General features: G+C 46.5%; 2 protein-coding genes across 2 annotated transcripts; one reads left to right on the top strand and one right to left on the bottom strand.

Moving 5' to 3' along the window:
* Positions 1–252: 252 nt before the first annotated feature.
* On the bottom strand, positions 253–18,333 carry zgc:63587 (uncharacterized protein LOC393431 homolog). The gene is made up of 12 exons (XM_037483090.2): positions 18,140–18,333; positions 14,169–14,212; positions 13,686–13,785; positions 13,507–13,593; positions 12,987–13,110; positions 11,862–11,996; positions 11,596–11,713; positions 4,621–4,722; positions 4,304–4,449; positions 4,050–4,133; positions 3,886–3,943; positions 253–1,427 (listed from the first exon to the last, which is right to left on the bottom strand). The coding sequence occupies exons 2-12, from the start codon at positions 14,193–14,195 to the stop codon at positions 1,362–1,364; spliced, it is 1,047 nt and encodes a 348-aa protein (XP_037338987.2). The 5' UTR covers positions 14,196–14,212; positions 18,140–18,333; the 3' UTR covers positions 253–1,361.
* Positions 18,334–19,176: 843 nt separating this feature from the next.
* cldn5a (claudin 5a) lies at positions 19,177–20,959 on the top strand. Its single transcript, XM_037483512.2, has one exon. It carries the CDS (start codon positions 19,440–19,442, stop codon positions 20,085–20,087), a length of 648 nt encoding a protein of 215 aa, XP_037339409.1. The 5' UTR covers positions 19,177–19,439; the 3' UTR covers positions 20,088–20,959.
* The last annotated feature ends 3,280 nt before the right edge of the window (positions 20,960–24,239 follow it).

The raw sequence follows: 24,239 nt of genomic DNA, 5'->3' as shown, positions 1-24,239 counted from the left end.
TGCGTGGAGTTAATTGAAGTTTCCCAGGGTTCCGAATACTTTATTCAATTACAAGTTTACGCTAGTTCTTAGCCTCAGAAAATAAAGTTTGAAATAACAGTATTTATGTAAATAATTAGATGAAAAAAGTCACCATATTTATCAAATATCAAACACTGAAAACAAATGAAAACCAGGCGTATCAGCAATGGTTTAAATTCACTAACTACCGTTAAATATTTGATGTTGTTCAAAAGTCACACGTGTCCACTCTTTTCTTTAAACACATTTTATTCAGGAGAGAGATACAAAAAACGTTTTAAAAAACAAGTCTAAACATGGTCAGGATATAATAATTGTGTCAAAGTAAGACTTTGATGGTGGATGGCACTGCTAAAAAGAAGGCTGCATGCCATTAACCCATATGACAGTCAAGTATTTGACTTTTAAATATGCCATAACACATTATGATGATGATAGGCATGCAGCCAACATACTTGTTAAAAGACACCCATGAAGCAAATATGGATAAGTCACTGGACTGAATAGTGTGATTAGTTTTCAGTCCAACGTTTAGTTTGGCACCAACATTAAAGATTGTGCAGCTCTTGATGATAAATACAAAAGAAAATATGAACAACATGTCCCTTTATATTCGACTAAACAATGATCCAAAGCTTGCATTTAGCAGCTTTCCAGCTCAAAACCTAAAAAAAAAAGCATACGATTAAGTTTTTAGTGTTGGCTACAAAATAAAATAAATTTCTAGTTTTAACACAAGACAAACAGCATTTGCTGTTCTCTGCTTACATATTATTCACTTAAGAGTTCACTGTGATAATATTTAGAGTTATTGCATCATCACACTGAAGCCATCCAGAGTTAAAGAAGACGGCCATCTGAGTCACTCATTAGCTGATAGAGAGCATTCAAATATGTTCAAACAATCTTACCTTAATGGCAGAATGAAGGGGAAATGGATTGGAAGACAAGACTTCAATTCTAAATACATAGTAAACCTGATAGTGTGGTGGAACCTCTTAGTACCTTTGAGGCAGATCTGCATGGTCATACTCAAAGAACTGAATGTCTGGAAGAATCACCCAGTATGAGAACATTGTCACGCTCATTAAAACTGGCACACGAGAAATAGATTGTTTGAGGAGTCTTGGAAACATGTTTGAGAGGAAGAGGAGTGAAGATAAAGACGATGCGATCCTGAATACCTGGTGGATCTGGAGGGATGGATTCAGAAGAGGACCCTGTGTGTTTGTTTGTGTGTGTGTGTGTGTGTGTGTGTGTGTGTGTGTGTGTGTGTGTGTGTGTGTGTGTGTGTGTGTGGGGGGGGGGTTTCACTGAGTTTCCCTCGTGCTGCGGCTCTTTCACTCGTCTGATTTCATCTTCATCTGTGCCTGCATCTGAGCGATCATCTGCTGCATGCGTCTCAGCTGCAGAGAGAAGAAACACACACGTTACTACCTGATTGATACATCTTAAAATCCATTTTAACAAGTGCAGTCTAAAAGGCTTCCCTTTATATTTTTGTAAGACCTAATGTGTAAGTTAAAGTAAAACCAGAAGCTTCTGTCAGTCTTATGGGTGACCTCATTAGCATAAAGTCACTGAGGGTGTTAAACTAGAACATTTCCACTTCCCACGAGCTCAGAAATAGCCTCAGCTTTGTAAAAAAACACTTGTTCCCATAATCTAATGAAGTTTTTAATACATAGTGATGATATTTGTTCACTAAATACTCGTAATAGAACAATAAAAAAGGAAACAAGTTATTTCTGATATCACTTAAACATTAAATAAAGACAAAAAGGAATTCACACTTTCTGGTTCAACCAATCAGATGCTGGTGTTCTAAAGACGCTTAAAAATAAACATGTGTTTCAACCTCAATGACTGACCAAGTAAGGAAGTGACAGACTTTAGAGTAGAAGCACACGCTGACTGATGACACTTCCCCAACACATCCCCAAAAGTGTTAAGAAATTCTCTTTGCTTTTACAAGATAACCGGTTGCTTTACTGTGAATGAAGACATTCACAATTCACAATCAGTATGTTTTAATATATAATTTCACAATCTAAAATGTAATACTATCCGTGGTTGAATGGAAAGTGTCTGGAATTGATTAATTAATCAACGTTCGACAATACATTTTTGTATTGTAAACAGATTTCTGAGCGGCACAGTGAGGTTGTAAAGCTTTTAGAGCCATCAATAGTCGGGCTGTCTATCAATAAGCTCTCGGCCATGTGTATCGCCATCCTGTGGCTCAGAATGGTACTACTAAAGTAGCACTACAGTATTTTTCAGCAATGTGTGAACAGCAAAATCATAATGATCGCAAAGATTGAGATCTATTTAGAAGTCGATGTTTATTTTTAAATTGAGTAAATTGCATTTTAGCTTCTAATTGTCATCCACACGGGGAGACAAATTGACAGCTTTCCTGCTGTGAACTAATTTGACCAATTAATTGTAATAATCGAACAGTGCAATCCAGACAAAACTATTTATAAAAGAGTACAACAAACTTATCCATTCCTCCCTTGGAAATAATCAGTCAAATCAAGTGTTGTGTTTTTGTTTATAACTTCATCTAATCAGGGTTCTACAGATATTTTTCCAGAACATTTACGATGATTATCCATCTGGTTTGAGAGGTCACACCATGGACCATATGTTCCTCTGAGGGGTCTGATTTAAAAAGATGTGCAGTCTAAGGCTGTAGCTCTCAGGTAAATAGAATATAACAAACTGATCATAGAACAAGGCGTTGGCTGAAGGAGCTAACAAACACGTCCACTTTAGCAACCCAACCAAATTCACCCGTTTCAAACACGTTGACAATTTATTAAAATCTATTTTAAGGGGCTCTAATGGAAGAATTAGTAAATCCTTCTCAGCTAAATAAAAGTAGAAAAATTCTGGAATAATGACTCATGGACATATGTCTCTCATTTACCAAATATCAAGTTGGTATTATTTATATATTACATTAGTCAGTCCCATGCACTCGCCTTCAGACCCGTGGGGACCAATTATTCATGTTTTCCTCTTTGAAATAACACTCCTTTATGAGCCCTGTGTGACCTTTGATGGTAAGAAGCACTATTTAAATACAATTTCCATACAGTAAGTACAACAGCTACCAATCAGTCCTCGCAGTCAAAACCGTGACAACACGTAAACAAATGGGCCGCTGTCTGCTCGCGGCACTGAAGTCATTCCCACAATAACACCGGGCCGGGACATCCGAGCAGGACGTGATGGCAGATCCTGCTCATGGGCACATTGTTTACTAACAGCTTGATTGGACCCCACCCTCTGGCTCACTATGCAGCAGCAATGCAAACAGGCCAGTCAGGAAGCAGGCTATTGCCTGGAGACTTGCAGGCTCCTAAAATGTAAAATCTACATACAAGAGGATAGCAGGGTGCTAATTAGTTAGAACAGTAAGTCCCACTGAGCAATTAACAACCAGCCGGTAAAGTCCTATTATGCCATATCGACAAAAAAAGATGAGAGGGCAGTTATTCTGCACAGCCAGAAGTCAGTCTGCATTAACACGTTCTAGGTTACTAGTGTTTATTTATACTGGACACTGAAATCTAGTTCAGTTCATAACATTCACACAGGCATCTTTCACCATAGGAAATACTTTTTCCTACTACTACTATTCAAAAGGGAACTTTGGAACTTTTAACACAGAATTAAAAAATGTAATAACCACTGATTTTGTCCCTCAATTCAAACACAGCAGTGTTAATATAATGTTAATTTAAATCAGTTATTTTCCCGATCCTTTACTGCTCTCTGCTTTTGTGGCCTCCAGACGTGTATTCACAGCTTTCCGCTTACTGGACCAACTGAGACACAGCGTTGTGTTCTTACCTCTGCCTCTTTCTGCAGCAGGATCTGGTCTTTGTCCACCTCGTCCTCGTCCACGTCCCTGCAGAGGACCCAAACACGGAGGTCAGATAACCTCGGTCGCCACAGAGCGGCTCGCATGCTCTCAAAAAGATGCATACATTTTTTTAAAAAAAACAGCGTCTCACCTGCCCGTCCTCTTCAGCCTCTCTGAGCGGAAGTTCTCGTAGTGCAGATCCTGGGTGACCTCCTGGAGGTCTTGCATGTGAGTCCTGCAACGAAACAAGGCACGCCATCCTTTCTTCACACACTGGGAGGCAGTAGAGCGTCGCTGCAGACTGGATTTTTTTTTATTGATGTTTCTATTAACAAGCTTAAGGAAGATGACGTTCCTTCCGAGTGCCCTATTACTGAAGCAGCTTTATTTGCCGGGGAGACTCACACAAGCATGGTGCGTAGTTTGAGGAAGTCATTGTGCTCGGGATTCTCCACCTCAACGACCCCCCAGGGGTAGAGACGGCCTCGGATCTTCTTCCCCTTCACCTCAATCAGCTGGTTAGAGCCAATCACAGCAAAGGGAATGCTCGCCTGGCAGAGGAAGATGAAAATATCAGAGGTCAAGGGAGGGGATGTGCAAAATGAAAAAGGTATCGAGGAGGACGGGGGTGAAGTGAGGTGGCGGCGAGGACGAGCTGCCGGGAAGAGTCCGGCGTAGCTCCGTGTGCCACGGCGCCAGCTGCCAGCGAGCCGCTTTCTCACCTTCAGGACCCGGGTCTGCTCCTTGAACTCCTCGTCCTCGTCAGAGTCGGCGTCGGGCAGCTGGTAGATCCTGATCCCTTGCTCTGCGATCTCGTCCAGGATCTGAGAGGTGGAAAAAGGAGGGAAGGCACGGGGTGAGACGGCGTGACCTCATAGCCACCCGACTGATGGACCCGTGTCAAAACCACCACAGACGCCTTTTGATATCTTTTGCACGCATGCTTTTAAGTGTAGTAGATGCTCAGAAACTATATTGGATTTCATTTTGAAGTCACTTATCCATAATTGCGCATGTTCTTGTAATTGTCTCATCTCTTCAATCTCATACCAGAGGTTGGGTAACTTTAATAAAACTGACATAACTTTAACCTAAAGGTTACTTGAAGCCGCAGCTAATCCCTTCTTGGAAAAGGATCCCTTCATTTCTCTAAAGTATTATTTGTATAGAAAACAAGCGTGTTATGAAAATGTGAGCGTTATGGACAAAAATAACTGGTTGTGCTCCTTCCAAAGGAAAGTAGCAGAGCTCTTTAGACTAACAGGAGGGTGCAAGCAAGGCCCGTTTGTTGAAGCAACAGATTTAATTAAAGCCCTCCGTAGAGCACATGAGGGGTTGAGACAGAAAGGGTAGACAGGTGAAAAATTAAATTGGCCTCTGTGTGTGTGTATGTGTGTGCGTGCGTGCTTCGGAGTCAGTAAGTTCTCACCCTGCTTTGTCAACGGCGCCGACCGGTACAGAAACAAATTGAAACAATAGGCGCTTTCTTCTCCGCTACCTCTGGGACAGATGTCAGTATTTATTATTCCAAACATCAAAGCTGCATTTCTTCTTTTGTTTCTACCTCCCTGAGAGCAGAACATTGACATGTGCAATGTATTCTTGTGTAAGGAAGCCAAAAAATGCCACGTTTTGTTTCCCCGACTCTTTTTTTGAGGGCGGGGAGGGGGGGGCTTCCACGTACTGCAGTGTGTAACAGGAAAGTGGTCAGTCAGCCAGGAGCCTGGGAAGTGAGCGCAGGCTTTCCTACAGAGCACAGCTTCTGTTTGAGCCCCTTGTTATGGCTGCCGCTTGTTTTATCAGTGAGCTCTGTACGCAAGAAAATATGTGTGTGTGTTTCGGGGGGGGGGGGGGGGGGGAAGAATCCCAAAAAATGAATAAATGACTCGGGACTCTTTCTCTGAGTTACAGGTTCATCCAACGAGCAGGCTGGATGAACATGGCAGGCTGGATGAACATAGCAGGCTGGAGAAGTTAGGGAAATGCTGCATTCAGTGGGAAAATAAACACAAGTGACACAATGGCAGGAAAAAATAGAAGAAGAAAAAATACACAAACAACGATTCCTGTCACATGGGCAGATAAGGTTGAGGCAAACAAAATAAATGAGATAAAACGGGGGAAAAAAGGAAAAAAGACTAAGCTTAACAAGTTAAATGAACAACCGATAAACACTCAGAATGCAGACTATTAAATACCCAGGAAGTAATCAGAGCATTCACTGCCCCATTGTTTGCCGTCATCGGTTCTCAGACCTCGCCACGGCAAAGCTGCCAAATGGCTATTTACCTTTTTGCTCTACGCCCCGACGCCTATAATCACCACCTCCAAAGGATCATGGGACGTCAAAATCACCGCCTGCTGCAAATCCCCCCCCCCACAGAGTCTCCCCTGTTTGCTTCACTGTGCACAGACGGGGATCCTGATGTCACTCCAGTTCCACTTCTGTATTTACCTTGGCACGCAGATGTTGGCCGTGGAAGCCATTTTGATATCATGACCATCCGTTCAGCTATAATAACCCCCCCCCTCCCACTTGCTGTTATGGTTGGCCGTGCGTGTCCACTCGGTTCTGTCGGGGGCAGCGCGCAAACAATGTCGCGCAAGACCCTCACCCTCAGGGCTCGGCATTAATTGAAAGAGGAAGGGGAAGATTTACGGGCTGTGATAAGAGGGGGTCGGACTCATTTCACTTCAAGGAAGAGCAGAGACAATGTATGTGGTGGTTATGCGCCGCCGCAAATACAGCCAACCCGCAGGTCTATAGATAGGCGTAATTACACAGTTTAAACCGCCGTCCAATCATAACGAAACAGGACACAAAAGCCGTCATTACGGGGATCAGCCGTCCCATCGCAGGCCGGGAATAATATTTTTCTGGATTGGTTCATCCTCACAAGCGCAGACCACAGAAAACACAGATGACTCAAAAAACAGCTGCTAAGCGATGGCTAACCACGCTTGCAGAAAACACACCGAGGTGCCGACGTTGGGCAGGTGACCACCTGCCTGACCTCAAGGGGCAGGGACACGGCGAGGTAGCAGGCCTGGTGCTCCCCTCTACAGCTCCAGTCTAAACTCAGAACAATACTTGGAAGTAGAAACATGTCCCAGAGCGTTGAACCAGCCAGGGGAGGGAGAAAGAGAGGGATTCCAAACACGAAACAATCAAACGACACAAATCAAGCCTGACTGAAAACAGCGAGGATCAGGAACTCGGAGGCACTTTTACGCAACGTTTATGTGACCCTGGAGGAGGCCTGCCAGCTTCGGGGCGAGTGGCAGTGGGCGGGACATGGAACATCGCTGCCATACTGAGAAAGCCACCTTGAGGGATGAGGGGCCCTCTTTTTCCAAGCCCACGGAGTTTAATAAATTTGAAAAAATGAAAAAGAGGAAAACCTCAGGCGTTTAATCCGCTCGGCTGAGAGGTCTCTCCTCTCCCCGAGGGTCTACAAGCGGGTGGGTGAAACGGCTGCTTGCTTTGCACCTGCTAACACAGATTTACACACCAGAGGAAAGAGCTCAGCCGACGTGTATCCAGTATTCAACAGGAGCACAGCAGCGGGAAGGATTCACCCGAAGAGGCGGTTGATCTTCAGTAATAATTAACAAATATCTCAGGGGGAACCGATTACTTCATGTTTTCACGTCACACATTTGGTTTGGTCATTTTATTTGGGAGCCGTGCCGAAAGCAAGTAGGAATAATTTGCAGTATGAGAGCCCCGAACAATACCTGAGCTAGGGGGGGTTGGCGGGATTTAGACCTCATATCAGCCTCCTAGACAAACACGCACACGCACACACAGCAGGAGAACTGGTCTAATCTGGCCTCGGGAGAAGCAGAAGAAGTTTATGCGGGTGAAGCTCTGTCGCTCCAGGGGCCGGCGGGTCCTCATGGAGAGGGGACGGACCTTCAGGACTGTCCAGATCCAAACCCCTCAGACCTCCCCCTCCTGGAAGTACAGCACTGACCTTTGTGTTCCCTGGATTAAAGACATGAATCACACATTCCACATATACACGCAGTCCGAGAAACCAGGCCCACCTAACAAAACAGCTGGATTTGTTTGTCACTGGCACCATGGCAACGTGAAGGAATCATAGAAGGTGATTAACGCGCTCGCAACCAGGCGCACACGCGCTCCCACCCACACTCCCATTGTCTGGAGGGGGGGCCTGTTAGTCCGGGTAGGACCACCCACCTCTCGCTCTGATCAAAGAGAGGGGGGCGAGGAACAATTGTCACAAAATCTCGCATCAACGAGAGATCTACAAGGTGCAGGTTCGGGGGTCTCAGCCACACGTCGGGGCCTTCTTTTGTGACTTGGCCCAGTGATCAAAAGGGTCAAAAGCTCAAAGGGGGGCCATGAGAGGCACGTTAGAGGTACAGGGACACCTGCTGGAATGGCTTGTGAACCGACAACAGTGTGCAGGGGTGTAACAGAGCCGCTCAGCGAGGGGAAAAGCCCAGATTTATTTGGTTTGAATCCGCAGAGACGTGGAGCACGCCCGGGCACAATGACTGTGGAGGGCAGAAAAATAAATACATCCGTGTGTTACTAACACTGTCAAGAAAAAGGAGCAGGCACAAACTGACCCACAGGAGCAGTGAAGTAATCACCACTCCACCTTCATTCACGGGGCGCTTGCTAAGACGTGTACATGGGAACTACACTTCATTGTGTGTAGCTGCCTCTTTGTTTTAAGTCCTTCACTTTCTGCTTGTTGGGATTTGTTTTCGGACCAGTTGGCAGCCACAGTGCGGCGCTGATAATGTGTCCCGATGGGGCTGTAGAGCTCTACGGCCCCATCGGGACATTTCCTAGAGCCAAACGCTTTGTCTTTTAATTGTTTTTTTTCTTCCCCCCGACTACCTGTCAGTTATCTACACAAGAACAGCAGCACATTGTCACCACTGAGAAGCTGGGAAATCTTGAGACAAAAGTGTCTTAATTGTAGGGGGGGGGGGGGGGGCAGGGGGGGGAGCTGCTCAGACGGTGGGTACTTGGCTTCTTCCAGTCTGACCCAGCAGCGTATGGTTCTTCTACGATCAAACGGCCTTGGAGACTAAAGCCTAGCACAGGATATGACTAAAAGATCCCAGACTGAGAGGATCAGTCCCTCAATATACCCTCCTCAAGGAAACTTATGAGACTGGGACCACAGCGACCCCCGCAGAAGGAAATTGGCCTTAGACCAACAAAAAAAAAAAAAAAAGGGGGCACACAGAGAGGCAGAGGAAGAGACATTCTTTTTAAGCGGGAGAGGAAGGCGCGGGCGAGAGGAGAGCGCAGAAGCAAGAGGATGAAAGCTGAACGATTGGTTCCTGTGGTCCGAGCCGCGAGGAGGGCAGCAGGTTGTGTCTCGTCAGTGGAACACTCCTGACGAATAGCAGGAAACTTATATCGTTCTGTACAAGCTGCTTCCCCCCCCTAATAATAAGAGAAAGGGACCAACGGTTTCGGGTGGTGAGAAAGTGCCCCTTTAGAAAAGAAACAATGACTAATAAATAGTGCGGGAGGATCGCTGGGGGAGATCAATCACCCTTCAGCACCGGGGCTTTGTGGCAGGTTCCTGGCGGCCCGCGACTGCATGGGAGGACTTTGAGGCACCTATAACTTAAGGGCCACTTCAGCTAATCTGACCGGACAACAAATGTGTTTGTTCCCCTGAGAGACACAAATGAGCATTGCTGAGCCTTCACAATGAAGAGAACGAAGCAGCCGTGATCCAAGGGTCAAAGCAAACAGAGCGCATTGCTTTTGAGGGAATAAGAAGCCCTTCTGATAGTCGTCTTGTGTACTTGCGCTTCTTCAATGGTTTGTTCTAAAATAAAACGAGAAGCAGCACAGCTACGGGGAGTCATTCATTTTGCTGCATGCACTGCTCTTTTTCCCGGGATTTGCTTTACAGGTTGAATGTGAAAGATGGTAAAATATTCAGGTTGCACGTGCAGGATCATAGCCACGTTAAGATCATGTCTCTTAATCGCCTTGGCGTTAAATACCCGGGAGTTAATGTTATTATTTAAAAGATATAAACGCAGCAGATTCTGCTCAAATTGAGATGGAGATAAAAGTTGTGTATGCCCAAACAGTAGATAAAATGCCTTCAGACAGCTCAATTAACCCTCTGTAACTTCCTGCCTGTAACGACTCGTCCAGGAGCCTTCAGTGAACTGAAGTTAAAACAAACAAAAAAAAACTCCCTATCGTGTGTGATGAAATCTGGTTCATAAGCAAGCGGTCTTTATTGCCTGGGTTAGGAAACACGTATAGGCCTGGGGGGTTATCTCGTGTGCGAGTTTGTACATCAGCTCCTTAATGTGCAGCAGGAAATGACAGTTAGGGGGACACTTGGCGAAGCGTGTCAACAAACCGTTGCCGTGGGAGATTTGTACGGTAAGTTGGTCATATAAGAGCGATAATGGAGCCACTGCCCCGGTTTGTTTGGTGCCAGTGGAGAGCTCCAAATGTTTGGACTGAGCACAATTTAAGGGGGCGGGTCTCTAATGGACACGACGGAGGAATTTCACCTTTGAATCTTGGGGGGGGGGGGCGCTGTGCTGGCAGGCAGTGTGAGGGGCCTCTCCACTGCCCCGGTCTGGCCTCGCACCTTAGTGCTCTATGAATGTAACTGTTATGGTGGTCATTATCAGTATTGCTTAAATGATTGTCATTATATGAATGTTGCTGCTGAAGAATAGATTTACTACATACTGACTAAGAAACAACCTGCCCTTAGTGTGGAGTGGCGGTATGCACCTCACAGCTAGAATCCGTCACTATTCAGTGTTACAGAGAAGAATACATAATAAAGGGCAGGTCACCGTGTTGTGAACTCCTGTTGTTTTAAAAAATTCCCCGTGTGCGTCATGAGACCATGACCTTGCCACAGGAGCCGAGCTGGACTTGGGTCGGCCCCTGACACCCTGCCAGAACACCGGCCCCAATGAGGGGCAGGTGGGAGGTCTTTCCCATTAAAAGGCAGTCATTTGCTAAGGCAGCCAATTCACTGCCTGCTTCCCACCCCCTCACCCTCGTCCTGAAAGAGGACGACAGCCGATGATCATTTCGCACTGCGAGTCAGTCTAATGCTAAAGGCCTACCCAGTGTCAAAGGATACCCAGTGTGTATATTAAAGTGAAACTAAGAAAAGGGTGAGTAGTGTGTAACAAGCTGTGACGCATTGGACTATTTTACCCACCCCCCCCCATGGGCAGCAGGAAGCTGAGGAGTGCGCAGGCTGACTGACACACTGGGCGACATCCAACAGGACGTATCTGGAATGGGTCGAGACGTGTATGAGATGTGCTGCAGCAATATTATATACAAGTCTTCCTGCGCGTGTCCCTCCCCAATGCTTCCTCTCGCACGTCCTCCCTCCCTGTACTTGCTGAATCGCCGCAATTACGCGAGGAAGTACACAGTGTGACCCACCGGGCAGTCCATGAGGATGGATAGGTGTTTAATCCACAGGGTCCTCTTTCTAATGGATAAACCACATAACTGGAGACGGGACAACAACAAACAGACACATCCTGGACACATGCCTGTGCCAGGAAATCAAATCTAGGGGAAAGACAATAAGTTAACTGTGTAAATGCCGACTACAGATCGAAATTGTGTATGCGTTTACGTGCATGACTGTGTGTGCGAGTGAGTGAGTGAGTGCGTGGACGTCGGCACTCACCCTTCTCTTCAGGCGGTCCCTCTCCTTCAGCGTCAGCGTGTCGGCCTTGGCAATGACCGGGACTATGTTGACTTTGCTATGGATGGCCTTCATAAACTCCACGTCCAGAGGCTTCAGGCTGAAACCGATGGATGGAAGATGGAAGGACAAAGAACCATGAGGACACAGCGGGGGGGGGGGGGGGGGGGGGGGGGGGAATAGTTTTGTTGATCTTCAATGTGCTGGAGCAGGCGCGGTCATGTGTGTGTGCGTGCGTGCATGCTTACCCGTGTCCAAAGGGAGATATGAAGTAGAAGCAGCAGTGCACCCGGTTGTCCACGATGTGTCTTCGGTTCAGGCCGCTCTCGTCGTGGAGGTACCGCTCGAACTGATTGTCGATGTACTGGATGATGGTCTTGAAGCTGACATTAGAGCAGAAAGGCAGAGACCCTTTAAGTCACGTTGAATGAACATAACTATAAAACGTCAACAACAAGCGGGACAATCAAATAAAAAGGAAAACCTAAGCGTAATTTTATATTTTAAAAGAGGGCCAAATATTGTTTGTCCAAATGAGGAAAGATTAAGTTTGTTGATTTGCTTCCATTGTTTGTCTTTATTTGACGGATGAACGCATACAGGCAGAGAGAGTTGTGACATTCAATGAAGGAATCGCACCCTTGATGTTAGCCATTCCTGTGATTACCCCTGCCTATTGTATTCTGTGAGTGCAGACCTTAGTTACAACAACTTTTGAACATTAATTATTACTTATATTAAGTATTAAAAGGGGAGAAGACATTTATGCAGGCATGAAGCAAAGAGCAGGTCGTCATCATCTTCTATACCACATGTGTCAAACTCAAGGCCCACGTCATTTTATGTGTCCCGCGAGTGCTTAATTCACAAAATATGTCAAACTCGCGGTGTCCGGCTGCCCGCCCAGACGAACCGGTGCAGTATCTGGCCCGAACCTGAAATGAGTTTGACACCCCTGTCCTTGGACATGTGGTCGTACCCGGGGACGCAGACATGGGGAAAACATGCAGACTCCACCCAGTGGGTTTGAAACCCCCTCTGGGTGTGAGGCGATAGCGTTAACTGCCCAAAGAGCAGGTTGTTTCTGTCATTTAGACTCCCTCGCACTGCTGTCCTCTTTCTTAGCCTTCATGGGAAGAGTGCATTTACAGCTGGGCATGCAACCACACACACACACACACACACACACGCACAAAATGAAGACACAAGGAATGCACAGGGAGGAGAGGGAGTGAATAGGGAGTTTTTGGGATGACACTTGAGAAAAGGGAGGGGTTGAGCACAGGAAGGGGAAGGAAGAGAGAGCCCACACCCCAGAGGCCGCCTCCTCCTCCTCCCCTCTCCCCCCCCTACTCCGTGACACACAAACACACCAGTCCTGGCTGTTGATGGCGTCGCCGTATCCGGGGGTGTCGACCACGGTGAGGCGAAGCTTCACCCCTCGCTCCTCGATCTCCACCGTTGACGCCTCGATCTGCACCGTCCTCTCAATCTTCTCTGCGGACGCAGAAGCACAGGAACAACTTGGCGGTTGGCCTCGGTACGCGAGTGAAGCTTTCATGTCTAACGTGAGCCGAGCCAAATGCTCGCACAAGCGCAGGGAAAAGAAAGTGGGATGTGAAATCATGGGGTTTTGTGATCTAAAAGACTTTTCCTTCTTGTTTCGGCAGAGACCAGAGAGTGCCCGGATAATAGTTTCCAAGCCAGGACAAGTCCTAACCTAAGTCAAGTCATAAGAAGGGGCTGGGCAATATTTTGAGAGTGAGGCATTCCCAGCATTCCTCTCGAAATAATGCGCTGCTGGAGACATTGCACCAGACATTTATTAATTTTTACAGTGTGCATATTTGTGTGTTTGTATATATGTTTGAGTGTGTGTGTGTGTGTGTGTACCTGCTGCACCAGGTATGTAGCGTTCGGGGTAGAGGTCAGTAAGAAACAGGCTGTTTATAAGCGTCGATTTGCCCAGACCAGACTCTCCTGAAAAAAAATGAGAGAGAAGGCAGAATAAAAACACTATTCTCTCAAAAACTTCACGTCGTCTGCTTGAGAAGAAGCGAGCCATCACTCACCTGCTACCATGAGGGTGAATTCAAAGCCTTTTTTCACTGACTTTCGGTGCACTTGGTTCGGGAGATTGGCGAACCCGACATAACCCGTCGCATCGGGGAACTGCGGAGCACAAAAAAAAACATGCTAAAAACATGCTAATTGCTCAAAATCAGGGTTAGAAAGGAAAAGGAAAGAGAAATAATGGTACATCTAGTCAGAAAAATAGCTAATGGCAGTCGTGTTTTATCCAACCTCCCACGTTTCACAACTTTTTCAGAATTTTATTAGGTCCAAGTGAGCGTGTACGAGTGAGAATGATGATGATGCTCATCATTGAGGCAATAAAGCCCGGCCACTGACCACTTACACATGTATACAGGACACCCTCTCTGGATGCCTGTGTGAGTGTGCGTGCATGAGATTAGGAGTGTAAATCACCGCTGCCTCAGAAAGATACTCTGTAAAGCGTTATTGTGTGGGAGACATTTGAACCTCTTACTCACCTTCCCTTTCTCTCCGGACTGAGACATTGCTGCTTACTGGATGTCTGATGATGGAAAAAAAAAAAAACAGTTAATGGAAGAAGAAAAAAGAAAAAAAGCTTTTCCAAGCATCTTGATCAAAATGTCTCTCCAGAATTCCATGAAAATGCTTTTGCATTCTTCAAGTGCTGCGTTATCTACCCATAGGAAGCCATAAGTATTACGGTATTTCATAATAAAGCTGATCCTTTCGTGCAACCAGACAAGCTGCTCAAACATTCTCCTGTGTTTACGTGTCAGTGAGCTGCTTTTCTGTGAATATATGGATTTAGGTTTTGGCATAAGCAAACCTTCGCATTACAGACTTTCTAATGAAAGTTTATTGAAAAGCACTCCCGCCCCACCCGTTGACCCCCGAGCAGACGACGGAGCAACAAGCCTCTCCGATAAACTCGCTACACAACGACAGAGCAGGAAGAACGGGCTCCGTTTTATCCCCGGCACACTGGCCATTGACGGGTGGAGTGTGATAAGCATTAAAACGACGCAGACCTCCGTGTGCTGCTTATGTGATGGTAGTTGAAAGGTGGAGTGGGGGGGGGGGGGGGAGGTGGCATGGGAATCCGTGTTGACCTGCTTTTTGATATGACAAAAAGCACGTTTCATGGAAGCGGGGGTGGGGGGGGGAAGGGGGCAGAGAGCCCTCACACTGACAGGGTGCTTTCACCGAGCCCACAGGGAGAACAATGGCTGTTTATCCCTCTGGTTCCTGGAGCCTTTCCTATGCAGGGCAGCTCGGCTGTGGGGAGGAGGGAGAACACGTGTCTCACCCCTGACCACATTCGGGACCCGGCCGCATGTCAGGAGGCACCGGTAATATAGATATGAACGATGCCAAGTTAGAGGGCCGCAGGGTCAAGAGGTTAATCCAGTGAAACTCAGGTTAATTTAAAAAAGGAGAAAGATTAAACTGAGTGGAAACGGTTAACTAATTAGTCAATCTACAAGAATCATTAGAAATTTAATTTTAATTTTTAAAGCATCAAAATGTACGGGTTTTAACTTGAAAAATTTGAATATTTTCATCAAGCTATCAATAGCAAATTGATATCTATGGTCTTAGGACGGTGAAAACTAAAATTTTGATGTTGTCAAACTTGGCTCTGGGAAAGTGATATTTAATGAACCAAAAGATTTGTTGCTTAGTCTAATTGTTTCCCAATGTTAACTATATTTTGTCTTGACCTGACTGTGGAGGTGAATGAAACGACTCTCGGTACCATTCAGGAGATCAACAAAGTAGTTGGATTTCAACCGCTCGCCGATATAAATCTGTTAGAAAAATATGTGCCAATCAACCCAAAGCTTATGGAGATATTCTACTGGATGGATGGATGGATGGAGGGGAAAAAAACAGAGCTGCTGTTGAAAGACAAGAAGTCACCAAGTAATAAACAAAATAATAATAATTGAGAGTTCATCCTCTGGGGGACAATCATTGTAGAGATAATTCACTCCAAAAAAGTGATGACTGACCAATCAACCGCCCCACAACACTAGTATAGCTCCAACAGTGGGTAAAAAAACCGACCCTAAAAACGACCAAGACGATAACAGTGTAGTGAAAGAAGTGTTTTCATTGTTGATGAACATCTAATTTAATGGAGCGGCCCACACGAGGGCATCACACCCACCCACGCGCAGTGCTATTCCTCGACGGGCTCGGTGGGAACCAGCGTTTATCCCGGCAGCGCATTAATTAAAGCGCTCCACTATCGCAGTTGTAATATCACAAAGACAACACGCACGGGCAAGGCAGGAGGCACACTCCAATAAGACACTCTAAATTGAAGGCCATTTAATCGGCCAGACTGCCGAGCTGCGCACACACACACGCGCATGCACACACACACACACACACACACACACACACAGGTGGGCGGGTTTAACAGTTTGGGCCAAGCAGGAAAATGCCCCCTTAGTGAAGCCAAAGAGCTCGGCATGTAATGCATTTACAGTTGATTTATCTGCTGGAGGGAAGCCATGACAGGAGCAGCATCGAGCCCCCGCCCCCCCGTGGATTTAAGGATTCTGCTCTTGTTAGGGACACAAAAAGTCAAAACATTTAACTATGGGGATTTTGAGAAAGCCGTGGCACAGCGACAAAAAAAAAAAAAGAAAGTACTGGCAACAGACCAGAGCAAGGGGGGCAAAATAAAGTGATGTGAGACACATAAAACAACGGGGGGGTGTAACTCAAATTTGGGGACAAGTGAGACAGTAATAAAAGATATGATGCCGGTCTTTAAGAAACACTTTATAGTCTGGGGAGGGGGGGGTCACACAATATAAGGAATGAAAAGGCCTTTATCACACACACACACACACACACACACACAAACTTTAAAGCACAGGATGGACCGTTATGATGATGGGGAGAGGCAAGGAAATGACTGAAAACAAGCGGGAGTCTTAACACGGAGCTCCTCACACAGCTGCTCACAGTACAATGAGGTCGCAGAAACTAACTGGGTTAAAGGTGCATGCCACATTTTATCATATTCATTTCTGGCCCGTTCCAAGGGAGACTCCCATTTCATAGTGACAAGAAAATATTAGGAAAGCTCATTCGCAGTCGCTCAAGCATGACGCTTCTGACTTAGAGGAATCATCACCCCATGATCGTTTTAAACAGGAGTTATAATAAGTAAGACAATCTGTTAATGAGTAACGTTAAAATAATACAATATAAGACCAAAGCTGCGGGCCGTGATTGGCCCTCGGGCCTGACTTTGGACACCTCTGATTAAACTAAATTACAAATACGATAAGGTTAAATTTAGTACTCGCAGGTTATTTAAAACATGCGCCTGGTTCACCCGGTGTTTGTTGTGAACTAAAGCATCCTGCTCGTGCCCCATCATTCAAACAAGGTTGCTTGAAGGGGACGAGGTCAGAGAGCGGTAAAGGTGCCTCATCGGAGAACTGATCTGGGTGCAGCAAAGTTGTTTCTGAATGAAAAAGGGGCAGCTGGCGGCCCGAGATTACAGCTCAGTGCGCCTCTGTGGCCGCGGCGCTCGGCGCTCAGGAAAAGGAAGTGAAATATGCATGTTTCCACTGGGCCAAAAACACAAGCAAAGATGGATGATAACTCTTCAATGGTGGCCCTCGGCCCACATCTTAAGACCAACACGTAATGAAAATATGTTATTGTTTCCCTGCTGTCATTGTGCAAGTCGTCCAAACACCACATGTGTTTTACAATCAAAGCGGTCATGGACTAATCGGAAGTTAGACAAGAATTTTCAGGGTTCCGGGATTACAAATCACAAAGCGGGAATTACAGGAAATGTGAGGGAGTCAACCTTGGAATGGCGTCTGATTTGGAGACTTTAATGTATGGTTGTGATTTAAGAATATGAATAAACCAACTGGAGTGTGGGGAGTTTCCCTGCAGTTATATGGACTTGAACAATAGGCCATAATGGAGCTCAAAAGGCATTGAGGGTTTGAAAAAAAAAGAAGGTATTTGACCTTTATCGCTATTGTGAAAATCTGAAGTGGAGGAAACATTAAATTATATTAATTCCATGATTCGGTGCTTGGGTCACTGGATAGGGGGGGGGGGATTGAAGGCCTCTGGAACAGTTGGATGTCCACCACACCCAGTCCCACAGACACCGACTTACCAAACATCCACTGGGACAGTTTCCACGCGCGCGGATAACAATTAAAGTAATTACATGAAAAGATTTGACTGATTTGACTGAGGAACCCACTTCGGGGGAAACTTTTGTCCGCGTTAACACGTCAAACTGTCGCGAGCAACAGTTGTTCCCGCGGATGGTGTCGTGTTACCAGCGGAGCTCCACTGGACTCCCACTTCTTCTTCTTCTGCTTCTCCTTTTTCTTCTTCTTCTTCTCCCCCCATGAGCGACTCATTCAGACACGTATTCGAGACACAGACAACAAACCACCGAGCAGTTCCTTACCTGAGAGTGGCTGTGAACAATTGTGGATCAACTGGAGCGTTCGCTTCTCGCCGCTGTCCCAGCCCAGGAAGGGAAACCCGGAAACGCTTCCAGAGAGTCTGCCCCTCCCTCGTCCCACTGAAGGCTTTTACGGGGTCTCCTGTTGCTCCGCCACCGGCGCCATTACGGTTCAACGGGCGGGAAGCCGACGCGTGAATCTCGAAGCCGCTACGGATCCAAGATGGCCGCCTCAGGGGTCACAGCTTCTGTAACTATTTTCCCCAGTAAAGCCCGCCCACTCACCCTGTCACCGAATGACTTCGGTAGTTATAATTGGCTTATTGGTGAAATGTTATGTTGGTTAGTGTTTTAATCCATTCAAGAGTATTATGCATTGAGATTAAACTTTATAGATGAACACAACGCGTCAACAAAAAAGAATAATAATTATTGATGATTTAATACAATGGTAGAAACATTATGTTTGGCAAACAATAATAATAATAAAAAATATTGGTTATGATATGATATTATAAAATTGGTTATGAATCAATATATGTACAACAATTAAAAGAGCAACTTGGACATGGAGACAGACGAGTATCGGGCTCTGTTAGCACATAAAGCTGTAAAGACTATGAATAGCCTCCATTTAAAATAAATATGACGTGTTCTTTTCTTTCTTCCCTTTGTGCCATTTTAAGACGGAGCCTATATAATTGTGCAACCCTAACTCTTACACAATTGGCTGTGAAATGACCATTTTAGGCTGCGTGTACACCACAGACAAGAAAAATCAACAAGTGCCGTGAATCACCCAACCACTGCATACATGCTCCTCCACAGCCTTAGAAACCCCCCCCCCCCCCCCCCCCCCCCACCACACCGTGCGCCCCCTCATCCTCCCCCCTCTTATTCATTGTCAATAACTGTTCAAACGCACAATGCGCTCTGGACCGATTTATTCAGCCTCAAAACTTCCTTGCGTTCTCATTGGTCCCCCGAGGATGCGGCGACAGCTGATTGGATGACAAGTTTCCCATACAATCCGCATCCCCCCTTCCTCACCCCGCACATATTCGTGGTCCTGTGCTGCTGGGATTCCAGTGGTTTTCACATTTCGCCTCGCCAACAAAGAGACGCCGAGCTGCTGTCCCTTACATCTCCAACGCAGGGAGTGATGCGCAACTAACGGCCGGCGCTCCTTCGAGGCGATAACGTACAGATAAAGAGCAGAAATACACCTGTGCACTCAAGAAGACAAATTAGGGAGAGAGTTTGAAGAGTTCTAGGCGGACTTGACTGAGCGCAAAGAGCGAAAATGGTGTCGGCCGGACTGGAGCTCATGGGACTGTCGCTGTGCGTAATAGGCACGCTGCTGGTGATGGTTTCGTGCGGGCTGCCCATGTGGAAGGTGACGGCGTTCATCGAGGCCAACATCGTGGTGGCTCAGACGATCTGGGACGGCTTGTGGATGTCGTGCGTGGTCCAGAGCACGGGCCAGATGCAATGCAAGGTGCACGACTCCGTCCTCTCGCTCAGCCACGACCTCCAGGCGGCCAGAGCGCTCACCATCATCTCCTCGGTGATGGGCGTGCTGGGGCTCATGGTGGTGATCGCGGGGGCGCAGTGCACCAACTGCATCCGCGCCGAGTACGTCAAAGCCCGGGTGGTGAACGCCGGAGGGGTCGTTTTCATCGTCAGCGGTCTGTTCGTGCTGGTGCCCCTCTGCTGGATGGCCAACAACATCATATCGGACTTCTACAACCCGCAGGTGCCCCCGTCCAAGAAGAGGGAGATCGGCGCCGCGCTCTACATCGGCTGGGCGGCCACGGCGCTGCTGCTGATCGGGGGGTCGCTGCTGTGCTGCTCCTGTCCGTCCAGCGGGACGTCTGGATACGCGGTGAAATACGCACCGACCAAGAGAGCCACGCCGAACGGGGAATACGACAAGAGGAATTACGTGTAGCTCTTGGGGCTCGCGCACGCCGGTGCGTAATACTTGACCTGCAGCTATTCGAAGAAGAAAATAAGACTGTTTTTTCCACCTGCAGTTTTTCTTTTTCTTTTTTAATCTGAACTTTAAAAATCAATGGAGGCACATCTGCGTTTTTTTTACCCTGGCCCTCAATTCGTTCGGACCGCAAATTCTCAAATAATTTGTGTATATACAGGAGGTTCTTTTTTTACAAAAAAAAACTATCGACTAGAAGACGTAGCTCACACGAAAAAGGAGTACCTTTTGTTAGGTACAGACTTTTTTATGTCTTCAAAATGATTAGTGTCTTGACTTGTTTACCGCTGAAACTGCAAACTTCTTAGCTCTTTTTTTTGCCTTATCGCGCATTGTCAGCACAAACTCGTACAGTACCGGGGAATGAATGCACTCCCACACGTTCAAACAGCCGTTTCCGCGGGTGCAACGTGTTTGAGGACTCCAACCATGTAAAACGGCAATAAACAACGAGGAGGAAAAGTGCGCTCCAATAAGTCTCCGCTGGGCTTTTTTTCGATGTTTCGGGACTTGATCGCAGGGGCCGTGACGTTTTGCGGTCTGTAAATTTGGACTTGTAGACTCCGCGAGATTCCCGTGGGTAGCAACATGACATGTTATTACAGTCCGCTATCCGGCTGCACTAAGCACCTGCGACTCTTTTTTTTCTTTCCTTTTTTTGCAACACTGTCTCCGCAGGACGTTTTTTTTTGTTTTCACAAATCTTCAGAATAAACTTGTTTTCTGTTATCTTTGTAGACCTTTGCTGTAATGATTTATTATTTGTGTATATGCAGATGTATTATTGTGTCATTTTATTAAGATTAAACTGAGTATATTGTCTTGGATTCGTCTAGTCTAAGTGTGTTCTTGAGTTGTGACGATGCGCACACGGCTGTGCGTAATGTTCCCACCGTGCATCGTGGATCGACCCCCACGACGTGGGGAAAGTACTTTGGTGAGCCATAGAAATCCAGATGACAATGCCCATTCAGCCAGAGTGGGGCTCTGCTGTTCAACTCACAATACTCCACAACCCCCCCCCCCCTCCCCCTTCAGACCCCCGCACCCACCCCCCTCCTCGTCCTGCAGTCAATAAAAGGTGTTCGAATCGGAGCTCTTCCCGCGAGTCACTTCATTCCTCCGTCGTCACAGCTCCCCATCTCCCTCCAGCAGGAAGGTGCCAAGATGGATGCATGCGACCACACGCCCTCACTTTGAAGCAATTAGTTGGTCCTCGTGGGCCCCACGTTCACCCATGTAGACCGAGCGGTGATTTATTGAGACAAAAGCAGTACGAGTTGAACGTTAGAATGAACACAAGACTTTCCAGTAACAGTCGTCTGACTTAACACTGCGACTGGATTACAGCAGATTATACATACTTGTTTTGCTGGTCACTTAAGAACCTTAGCAGGTCATATGCCTTCTTAAAAGATGAAAACATGGCCATGCAGAATGTGTGATTGCAAGCAGGCGGAGTGTGTGACTTCTGCACATCACAGGGGAACCCCACATGCAATCCATACTCAATTTGACAAATTTACAGTATTACAATTATTGTATGTTTACCAGAAAATGTCCCACTAATCCCTAAGAAATACTCACTCCTCCGTTAATGTGTTCTTAGCAACACATATGCAACATTTGTCCAGCACATTCAACCAAATCTCACTGTCTTCATCAGCGGGTGGACTTTCAAGGTTCTTCTTTCCCAGCTGGGTTTGGTTGAGAAATTCTTCATCATTAATGAGTTGATGAACAAAAAGAAGTCCAGCTTCTAAAGTGTGATTAGTTGCTGGTTAATCAGTCGTATTTGATATCAAACTGAATCCCATTAAACAAAAGGATTTTTATATGTCAAACTAAGCATCTAACACGAGCAAAACAACACTCAATGAATCGAGAATAGAATTGACGGAACTGGTAGATAAAACAATTACCGAGTCTAGTTCGGGAGAAGAGAATAATTTGTTTCTAGGTTTATCTAATAAAACAGAATCTTGATGAATGATCAATATTGTAAAAGTCAAGTTATTGCTTGCAAGCAGGAGGTCAAATACACAGGCACGAGTTACAGTGCTCTGTGGAGATGTCGTCTCTGAGTTGTCAAAACCCAATATTTAGAGTCTTATACACACAAGTATTTATACACACGAGGAGGTCAAATACAGTAGCAGGTGAACCTGCGGTCATGGCACTTGCAACCTTCTGAAAGTTGCAGAACAAGGATCAGTAAGGGGAAAGTTGAATATGTGCATATTCAACTTTCCCCTTACTGATAAAGTAGTTACAGGCAGTCCCTCCTTTTCCGAGCACCTGGGTGCGAGATCGCGCCCTCCTTTTCCAAGGGGAAACCCTGAGTCATTTCCACTGCTTATCACTCTTTTAGCATCAGACTATGTTATGACATATTTCACTGTTCCAAAATATCATTATTTCAAACTAGATTTTGTCTCACAGGCCAGTGGGCGTCCCTACGGTGGGATCTGTATGGGTTTTTCGACACAAAGACACTCCCTGGAAGGTCCCGTCTGCTCCGCCTCACTGAGAGGTTTTTGTGGGGATTGTTAGTTCCACTCGTCTAGTCACCACACAGAGGGGTGACGAAGCGCATGGTGTGTGTTTGGGGTGGGGTGGGCGGGGGCGTGTGAGTAAGGGGTTAAATGAGTGTATGTGTGTGTGAGAAGAGAGTTGGGGGTGGGGGGGCACCATCATTCCAATGAGGCGAGAGGCAAATAGGGCCTGCGACGTCACTCAATGGGGGCTCGCCATGGTAACCAGCCAGAACCTGCGGTTGCCTGGCTACGGGAGCCTATAATGTGGTGCTATGGATGAGCCTAATAAAAGGGCCTGGCCAGCAAACATTCCTGCACACACACACACACACACACGCACACTATGCACACCAGTCTAGAAGATGAAGGGGGGATTTACTTGAAGTCTGTAATGGTCACCGAAAAAAACAGAAACAAATTTGTTTCACTGTGTTGTGTTCAAGTTCTACCGTAAAATGTTACACGTCATAAAAAAAACTCTGGTAAAAGGAAGTAAAAAAAAAAGAAAAAAAAGAATGAGAAATGAAAGTTTCCGATATTTTAGAGACGATTCTGTAGTAATAGATCACACGCACGACAGAGAACCCTTTTCACCTCTAAATTTGACCGGCGCCAGGGCAACTCTATTAGGGTCACGGCATAAATCTGTGCGATTGTGCTGCTGGTTTCAGATATCTGCTGCAGTCAGTGAGCAGTGTGCATGTTTTGGGGGGTGGGGTTGAGGCGGGGCCAGTGAGTCCTTTCTCATAACTTGAACTTTGACCTCCGAATCTGCCCTTAGGTCAGACGGGTTGAAAGTCCCTCCCCTCGACTGACGGGGCATGATCTCATCGAAGCAGAATCCGCAACATTTGATGCGGGTAGAAGGAGGCGGGGTCACGACCCCTCGAGCGCGTCGGCCCGCAAAGATGCGACGACAAGATCTGCTCGGGGGGGGGCTTGCCAATTGAAGTCTAAATGTCATTTAATCACATATATTCTTCAAAGCAACCCCGTGTCAGTGAGTCATTGCGACAGACGTACTGCAGGTGCATTCGGCCCACAGCTGTCCCAGCTGGATGCAGCTTACTCACCGAGAGCGAAGCCAAGAGTCAGCAGGTGGTTAAACGCGGGGGGACAAAAAGTGGCTTTGTGTGCGGCGTCAAAGCCCCCGTGAGCTGTTTGTTTGAGAAACAATGTAAGTGGTAAGAGATCAGACCCCAAAAAAAAAAAACGCCCAGAGTTTCTTTTCCCCCTCACGCGGTTCTGTTGCAGCCGCGTAGCACGACCGGGCTTCCTGTGCAGCGGACAGCGGAACAGGAAACAGGAAGGAGCACGGAGGGTGGAGTGTGTGAGCTTTGCTGGTTAAAGCAATCCCACACACACACACACACACACACACACTCTCAGGAGACCACCAGCTTGTACGCATTTCTTCAGCAGCAGGATTATGATTCCCAATAAAAATGTTCTGGACGGCCTTCATCAGAAAACATGTGATTCAATGAGCCAATTGGATTTGTGTTACCCTCCTATGTCCATATATATATATATACATATATATATATTTCTAGTGCCTGATGCAAGTGTT

Source organism: Pungitius pungitius, chromosome 5, assembly GCF_949316345.1.
Source record: "Pungitius pungitius chromosome 5, fPunPun2.1, whole genome shotgun sequence".
NCBI classification, from domain to species: domain Eukaryota; kingdom Metazoa; phylum Chordata; class Actinopteri; order Perciformes; family Gasterosteidae; genus Pungitius; species Pungitius pungitius.
The sequence above is the reverse complement of the archived record's forward strand: the minus strand, read 5'-3'. Positions and strand labels throughout refer to the sequence as shown.